Genomic DNA, 9,570 nt, shown 5'->3' on the forward strand with positions numbered 1-9,570 from the left:
GAGTCTTGCCAGTGGTAACCAGAGGGTGTTATGGGAGCTCTGAGCAGGTGCTTCCAAAACAGCATCAACACTTTAGGGAGAAATTTGATTGCTCCGGTTTTGAAAGGTTAGTGAGGAAGAATTTGAGAGTGTAGAGTTGAGACAGAAGGGACAACATCCCAGGAAGAAGGAATAGAATTTGGGACAACATAGGGGTATTTTTATAGGAAGGATTTTCCCATGTCGAATTTTCCTAAAATACAAATTGTCCTGTCTAAAATTGGTGCTTCTGTGAAGCTTTCTGTTTTTACTTGGCTTCCTTCTTTGTTGTTAATTGTTCTGGTAACTTTATCAGTTTATATTTCAAATGCATAGGCCTTGTGGTACATATGTTATATCGAAGAGAGACAAGGTAAATTTAAAAATTACATAAACTTAGATATACCAGTGCTATGTAGAACTTTACTGTTACCCTGTTGGAATGCAACAGGGCACAAACCATTACAAAGTAGTTGTTGGATATATGTATATTGATGTAATAAACTAATGATACTGTATTGAGGCTACTAAATTTTTGAATAGAATATTAAATTGGGAGAACAAACTACATAAAAAGTTTAAAAGGAACAATACCTTGAGCTCAAATAGGGCCAGGAATAATTCATATTCCAATCGATCAAAATGGAAAATTATATTTTTTGGAGTATTGGATAGTATAACTCAGAAGGGTTTTGTCCCAGTAGTGGGTCAAAATTAGCCAAACTAAATGCTGTTCTGGTACCCTATAACAAAACCTAGAGCGTGACCTGAAAGGATGAACATGTTTCCAAATAACTGCATCCTAGAAGAAAGCTCAGGAATGTGTTTAGAAATACAAAATATCTAATACTCGATAGGTATAAAACCCAGCCTTCTACTCAGAAATTCCAGGCATATAAAGAAGCAAGAAAATATGACCCACAATAAAGAAAGAAATCAATTAATAGATCCAGAAATGACGAAGATAATAGAATTAGTGGACAGAGACATTAAAACTGTTATTTCGACTGTATTTTATACAATCAAGCAACTAGAGAAAACATGTTAAATAGAGACATGAAAGATGTAGAAGATCCAAATCAAACTTTCAGAAGTAAAACTATAATGTTTGACATGAAAAATGCACTGGATGGGATTAACAGCAGAAGTAACTGCTGAAAATTTCCACATTTGATGAAAAATAGAGACACACATCCAAGAAGCTTAACAAATCCGGAGCACAAGAAATATGAGGAAAATTATAAGATGCATTATAGTGAAATAGCTTAAAATCAGTGATAAAGAAAAAAATCTGAAAAACAGCCAGAGGGGAAAAGAGGACATTACATATAGAAGAACAAAGATAAGGATGGCAGGAGACATCTTTATATCTCGTTGGAAACAGTGAAGCCAGAAGATAATGGCTCAGAATCTTTTAAGTACTGATAGCAAAAACTGTCATCTAGAATTCAGTACACACCAAAAATTTATTTCCAAAATGGAGGTGAAATAAACACTTTTCCCAGACATATAAAAGCGAGATAATTCATCATCAGCAGACCTGCATTACAAGCAATGTGAAAAGATGTCCTTAGGCAGGAGGAAAATGATACCAAAGAGAAATCTGGATATGAGTCTGAAAATGAATACAGAGTACCAGAGATGGTAATTATGTGAATAAATATAAATTACTCTTATTATAACAATATTTAAAGTAAAAATAATAAATGCATTTTGAGGGAAAAGTTAATAACAACAGGAGGGAGCAACATTGTTGTAACTAGTTTGGGTTTTTGTTTTGGAAGATGAGGTCTCACTGTGTTGAGCAAGCTGGCCTTGAACTCTTGAACTCCAGTGATCCTCCTGCCTCAGCCACCCAAGTAGCTGGGACTTGAGGCACGCATCTCTGCACCTGGCTCTATTGTAAGGTTCTTAAACCATACCTGAATTGGTATAATATCATTTGAATTAGACTGTCATGAATTAAAAATGTATACTTATAAATTCTAAAGCAATCACTGAAATAACTTAACAAATACATAGTTAATTAACCAACAAAGGAGATAAAATGCAGTAATAAAAACAGCTCAGCTAACCCAAAAGAAAGTAGAAAAAGAAGACAACTAGAACAAAGAATAGATGATATGGATAGGAAACTAATAGCAAGATGATTGAACTATATCAGTGAGCACATTAAATGTAAATTGTGCAAATGTCTCAAAAGGCAGATGTTGTTAGATTGAATTAAAGATGCTACAAGAAATCTACTTTAAATATGAAGACACAAAGGTTAAAGTAAAAGGATAGAGTAAGATATTTATATAGCTACTTTAATTATTTTCATTCTTGCTAGCCAGGCATTAATGAAAATAATTAAAGTACCTATATAAATATCAGACTAAGATGTCAGAGCCAAGACTATTATCAGGAATAAAGAAGATTTTTTCATAATGATAAGGAGATTAATTAATCAGGAGGACATAACAGTCCCTAACATTCGTGATCTAATAATAGCTTCAAAAATCTTGAAGCAAGAATGTTAAGAACTGGAAGGAGAAATAGACAAATTCACACTTAGAATCAGAGACTTCAGTACCCCTCTCAATAACTGATAGGAAGGTAGAAAATCAGTAAAGATATAGATGACTTGAGCAACACTGTCGAATAACATATCCTAATTGACATTAAGTGTACACTTCACCCAACAACAGTAGAATGTGCCTTCTTTTGAAATAAGAATGGATCATAAAATAAGCCTCAATAAATTTAAAGGATTTCAGTCAGACTGTGTGTATTTTCTGACCACAGTGGAATTAACTTGGAAATTAGTAACAGAGAGGTATCTAGGAAATCTCCAAATATTGGGAAATTAACATATTCCAACTAATTCTTGGGTCAGAGAAGAAAATGAAAAGAGAAATTACAAAGAAATTATTGAACTGAATGAAAATTAGAACACATCATCAAAATTTGTGGCATGCTACTAAAGAGGTATACATAGAGAAATTTATAGCACTAAATATTTGTATTAGAACAAAGGTCTTAGTTCAATGACTTTTAGTTTCTTCGTTAAGAAATTAGAAGAAAAAGAGAAAATTAAAACCCATGGTATGTAGGCAGGAAATAAGAGAATGAAGACCAATGAAATGAAAAATAGTAAAATTATAAAGGAAAGAAAAATTGGCAGAGCGTGGTGGCTTACACCTGTAATGCCAACACTTTGGAAGGCTGAGGCAGGAAGATTGCTTGAGCCCAGAAGTTCAAGACCATCCTGGGTAACACAGACTCCATTTCTACCAAAAAATAAATAAAAACTCCAAACTGGCTTTTTAGAAAATCAAATTTACAAGACTCTTGCCAGAATAATCAGATAGAAAAGATGCAATATCAGGAATGAGAACTCTATCTTCACTTTAGATTCTTCAGATGTTTAAAAGATGATAAATACTATAAACACCTTTATGCCAATAAATTCAACAAGTTAAATGAAATGGACATATTACTCGAAAGGCACAAACTACCAAGGCTCACTCAAGGGGGGGAAAAAGATAATATGAATAGTAATTTATCTATAAAATAAATTCAGTTTGTTTTAAAAGCTTCCTCTCAAAGAAAACTTCAAGCTCAGATAGATTTGCCTGGTGAATTATACCACACATTTAAAGAAGAAATACTTGTGATCCTGTACAAAGTGTTCTAGAACATTGAAGAGGAGAGAAAATTCTCTCCAACTTATATGAAGCCATCGCAGTACCCAGAAACCCAAACCAGAGGAAAACAAGAACTCTGTAGTCCAGCATCTCTCATGAACACAGATACAAAGATTCTTAATAAGATATTAAATGGAATTTAACAATATATAAAAAGAGCATTACATCACTCAAAGAGAGTTTATTCCCAGAATGGGTTGTTGGTTTGATATTTGAAAGTGAGTCAGTATAATTCATATTAGCAGACTAAAAAGGAGAAATCATATAATCATCTCAATAGATGCATGAAAAACATTTGGCAAATCCACTATCTGTTCCTGATAAATGCCTTATACAAAGGGAGTAGGGGAGAACTTTGTTAACCTGAGAACTGACATCCACAAAAAAAGTTATATAACTGACAGCATACTTAATGGTGAAAGACTAGCATTGTTTCTAAGATCCAAAACAGGTCAAGAGTATTCTCACCATTTATTGTATTGGAGGTTCTAGGTAGTGCACTAAGGCCGGAAAAGGAAATAAAAGACATCCACATCAAAAAGCAAGAAATAAAACTGTCTTTATTAGCAGATGATACGGTTATGTAGAATGGCCTATGGAATTTACAAAAGAACTCCTAGATAAATGAGTTCAGAATGTTTCCAGAGTATGAGATACACAAAAATTATGATCCTATTTTTGTAGTGTGAAAACTACATATCATTGAAAAATGACCAAAAGAATGTGGTTCTCTATGGTTTTTAGGTTCCTAAATTTTCTTCGATTTTTTTCCCCCCATTTGGCTTTTCTAATTTTTTGACAAGTGTTTACTTTTGTGATGATAACAGCAATAAAATATATTGTTTTCAGAAATAAAATTTTAAGTCCCACTATATAAATGTAAATGTAATAGAGTTTAATAGTTTTAGGTAAACATCTCTATTCAAATCCTTACATTTAAAACATGTAGGAGTTCACTTGCATTCAGTTCATGTTTTCTTATTCTGACCTGCCGTTTTATAGATCAGTCAGCTATGCCACCTCTCCTTGACCTCCAAAATATAAGGCATTGTGAGGACATGTGATTGCATTCATAAATCATTTCCCTCCACATATTGATGAGTGTCACCTGTGTACCAGGTACTGGGGAATGCAGTAATGAAGAGACTTCATGGCCTCTGAAGCTTACACTTTTTCCATCTTCACCTCTTGCCATTTTCTCTCTTTGCTTATTGTATTCCAGTTATGTGAGGCTTCTTTTAGTTCTTGGAAAGCCCATTCCCTCTCATGGCCTCACATAATCAAGGTTTCTCTGTCAGGGAAATGTCCTTACACCCCCTCCCTCCACCCCTCAACTATGTACTCTGTTATCTTAGCTTAAACGTCACTTCCTCAGGGAAGCTTTCCCTGATCTCCCTGACAGGGTCATATACTTCAATAGCACCTTACACTTTTCCTTTCCCAGAATGTATTACTGTTGTATTTAACACTTTCTGTGTCATCTCTAGTTGGAAATACTGCTGTAGGATATTATTTCCATCACAGGTATGTTCTGCATTGTTCTGCAGAAGCGGGCTTTAGTTTATTTTGAGCTATTAAATCTGTTGATTCATCTTATGATAAAACAACTTGGCCTCTGGCTGAATTATTAGCACAATCTGTGGTCAGGATTAGATGGAATGAATCCAGTAGTTAATAATGTACCATAAACATAACTGTTGGAATTTCAGGTAACACAGGAAGAAGGACAACAGTTAGCACGGCAACTTAAGGTCACATACATGGAGGCATCAGCAAAGATTAGGATGAATGTAGATCAAGCTTTCCATGAACTTGTCCGGGTTATCAGGTAAGCAAAACATATTCTAGAAGTATGTCTTAATAAATCACCATTAAGTGTTTTTAGTAAGAGGATATTTTATATAGGAGTGATTCCTTTCTAGGGATTAATGCACTTGGTACATTACAATTTTTTGTTGTTATGCTTTGTGATGGAGTCTCTGTTGCCCAGGCTGGAGTGCAGTGGCACCATCTGAGCTCACTGCAGTCTCTGTCTCTTTGGGTTCAAGTGATTCTGATGCCTCAGCCTCCCAAGTCGCTGGGATTACAGGTGGCCATCACCACGCCCGGCTAATTTTTTGTATTTTTTAGTAGAGACAGGGTTTCGCCAAGTTGGCTATCCAGGCTGGTCTTGAACTCCTGACCTTGGGTGATCCACTCGCCTCGGCCTCCCAAAGTGCTGGGATTGCAGGCTTGAGCCACCATGCCCGACTAACATTACACTTTTCAAGTACATATTCTAGGCACGTCTAGAATATAAAATCTAATTTAATTACAAAGTAGAAAGTACATCTAGAATTTTGAAAAGAATAAATGCTGCCTTTAGTGATGACAGCAGCTAACTTTTGCATGATAATCTCTGCCAGATTCTGTGCTAAATGTTTAACATGTATTATATATGTAATTCTCACCATAGCTCAATAAACTAAATAGTGTTTTATCCTAACTTTCAGAAGAGAAAACAAAGGTACAGAAAAAGAAGTAAAATAACTCGTTCAAAGTTTAGACATTAAATGGCAGAACTGGGGCTTTAATTCACATCTCTGATTCCAGAACCTGTGGTCCTAGCTTTCTTTTTATTCCAACACATCTCAGGCTAAGAGTAAGCCAGGTAGTAGAGATTCAATAATCCTGCAAAGTGTGAAGTATAACATCCTACACAACAAAGAATTTTTCTGTTGGATGCCCTAGGGGGCCCCTGTGGTTTAAAAAGTGTTAATGGGTTCCAAGAAGCTTAAGGTGTTGGTTAAGATCTGATAGAGTTACTAGGTATGTTTGTGGGTGAGAAAGATGAAGTTTCTTTAGTGAGTAGCATTTGATTTATTATTTTGGGTCTTGGTGCCTGGCCCCTATTTCACACTCTGCTCTGTAGATCTGGGATTCTCTGCTAGTTAGACAGTTTGATAGGAATGTGAAGTGGGCTCGTGTGTTGTGTTGTGTTGTTGTGTTTTATTTTGAGACAGAGTCTCTCTTTGTTGCCCAGGCTGGAGTGTAGTGGTGTGATCTTGGCTCACTGCAACCTCCACCTCCTGAGTTCAAGCAGTTCTCTTGCCTCAGCCTCCCAAGTAGCTGGCACTACAGGTGTCTGCCACCATACCCAGCTAATTTTTTTTTGTATTTTTAGTAGAGATAGAGTTTTACCATGTTGCCCAGGCTGCTCTTAAACTCCTGAGCTCAAGTGATCCGTCTGTCTTGGCTTCCGAAAGTGCTGGGATCACAGGCATGAGCCACCACACCCAGGCTTCATATTTATTTTGTATCTAAGGTAAATTGGCACCTGAGCTATGATCGTCTTGTACTTTCTAGCCCCTTGCCAAAGCATTCTCTTTCTGTGAAGAAAAAAAGAAAAAGTGAAGGTTATAGGTTTTTCTTTTTTAGTAGTTTGTTAAAAATCCCAGTCCCATCATTTTTTATGGGTACAGAGTTTCAGTTTTGCCAGATGAAAAAGAGATCTAGAGATGGATGGTGATGATGGTTGCACAACATCATGCATGTACTCAATACCATTGAATATATACTTAAAAATGGTTAAGATGGAAAATTTTATGTTGTATGTATTTTACCCTCTTTCCCTTCCAGTTCCATTTTAGTGTCAAGCAACTGGTGAGGCAGTGCCTTCTTAACGTAATTATGACGACCTTTTTGAAATGTTGTCCTTTGTTTTGGTTCTTAGGATCTCTCCTTATCCATCAGTAATTCAGGAATGAGGTGGGGAGTAGAGGGGTTTTTTTGTTTGTTTTGTTTTTAATGCCAGGCACTATTAAATATATTTAAATATCATAAGATCTTTAATCCTTACAATAACTGTTAAAGGTAGGTTGCCATTATTCCCTTCTGAAAAACTGAGGCTCAGACTAGATCAACTAACTTGTCTAATACTGAATTTAATAAGTGGCAGAACAGGGATAAAACCAGCATACGTCATAAGGGTAATTTTATATTGCAATATAATGATGAATCTTTATTCTTAAGTATGCCTTAGAGTCATGGGATTTCAAATTGAGAGGGGAATTTAGAGATTACTGAGTCTGGTATCTCATCTGATTCAGAGCTCATCCATTAAAGCAACTTCACAGTTCTGTTTATGCTGGTGTTGATGCATTTGTGCCCTTTTTTGGTGAGGGTAAGGAAGAGAGAAATCTTTGCTTTGTTCTCTAGTTGAAGTTTATCATTGAAAAGCATCTGCACTTAAAGTGAACTTGTGCAAAAAGTAACCTGTATTTGTAATAGTAGATTACCAAGAAGGTGATTATATTTTAGATTTTTTTATCTTACAGGAAATTTCAAGAGCAGGAATGTCCTCCTTCACCAGAACCAACACGGAAAGAAAAAGACAAGAAAGGCTGCCATTGTGTCATTTTCTAGACTCCTTTCAGTTTTAGCTACCAACTGCCAGGAAAAGCCCTCATCTCCTCTTCCTCTCCTCAGTTTACATCTTATTTGGTACCTTTCTAGCCTTAGCAAATGATCACCATGTTAGCCTTAGACCAAGAAGCTGGCTAGTCAGTCCTTTCCGTGAAGCTAATACAATGGTCATTACCAGACAAATTTAAAGGAAACACTAAGGCTGCTTCAAAGATTATCTGATTCCTTTAAAATATGTGTCTATATACACAGACACGCTCTTTTTTTAAGTGCTTACATTTTAATAGAGATGAATCAGTTTTGGAATCTAAGCTGTTTGCCAAGCTGAAGCCACAGGTTGCGAAATAATTTTTAACTTTTGGAATCATACTGCCTACTGTTACTCTAAATAGAAATATAGGAATTTTTTTTTTAATGTGAATTTTTGCCTATCTTTAAAAATTTCAATGTCAGCCTTTGTTAACCTTAAATACACTGAATTGAATCTACAAAAGTGAAACATCTCAGACCTTTACTGATACTACAGCTTTTGTTTTTGGTGGCCAAAATACCAAAATGCCTATTGTATTTATGGATTAAAAACTGCTCATAAAAGCCTGTGTTATTACTTCTACTCTTGAAGATGATAATATTCTACGTGGTCAAATATTTGGACTCATTCAGGACTTAAACATTTCAGTGTACTTGATTTTTTAATTTAACTCTTTTTCACAGCCACGCTAAGGGTAAAAATAGTTTCTATCTTCCTTTTCAAATATTTCTGGATAAGGGATTCGAAAAACAAACTTTTTGTTTGATGTAATATAAAATATGGAATTGATCTTTCCGGGGTCAGAGATGATTAATGTTTTTGCTATATACTTTTTATACATTATTTTCTTATCAAACTAGTTAACAAGTATTTTTATATGTTTGTAAGCAGATATGCTTTCACAGCATACCTTGTGTATATGTAAAGATAAGTATTTAATTCTCACTGTTCACTTTTAACTGACAAAGAAAAACAAGTGGAAACTATAGAAACTGTGGTAGAACTTTTACTTGCTGGTCTGGTCTTGGTTGTACCTATCTTTGGCCAGTCACATATCTACTCAAGAAACCTTCCCAATAGAGTACAACAGGATGAGACTCTGAAATCACTTTTAATATTCCCTGCTAGATATTGATTGTTATATCAAGTATTAAGTGTAAGCTTTTAATGGACAATTAGTATAACTGTGGATGGCATCTGATTTTGTTTTTAATTCTGTGGATTGTGTTTAAGCAATTCAATAGTATGTTCCTGATTTCGAGATGCTAAGTGGTATTGCACAGTTGTCACTTTATGAAGTGTGTACAACAGTCCCATGAAGTTTATAGAGCATACCCTTGTATAGCTTCAGGTGCTAGAATTAAAATTGATCTGTTATCACAAGATGATGCTTGATTACTCATTGTGTTGATTTAGTGGTTTCTTAAG

General features: G+C 35.2%; 1 protein-coding gene across 9 annotated transcripts in view; it reads left to right on the forward strand.

The window, feature by feature from the left end:
- Window positions 1-9,530, forward strand: part of RRAS2 (RAS related 2) — an 85,339-nt gene extending 75,809 nt beyond the window's left edge. For all 9 annotated transcript variants that reach the window (XM_021675163.2, XM_064365148.1, XM_064365149.1 and 6 more), the window contains exons 5-6: window positions 5,417-5,535; window positions 8,024-9,530. In XM_021675163.2, coding sequence (XP_021530838.1) covers window positions 5,417-5,535; window positions 8,024-8,111 — 207 coding nt within the window. In that variant the 3' untranslated portion in view covers window positions 8,112-9,530. The remainder of the gene's footprint in view (window positions 1-5,416; window positions 5,536-8,023) is intronic.
- The last annotated feature ends 40 nt before the right edge of the window (window positions 9,531-9,570 follow it).

This window comes from Aotus nancymaae, unplaced genomic scaffold, assembly GCF_030222135.1.
Source record: "Aotus nancymaae isolate 86718 unplaced genomic scaffold, 86718_ANA_hifiasm-v0.15.2.pri h1tg000059l, whole genome shotgun sequence".
Taxonomy (NCBI): domain Eukaryota; kingdom Metazoa; phylum Chordata; class Mammalia; order Primates; family Aotidae; genus Aotus; species Aotus nancymaae.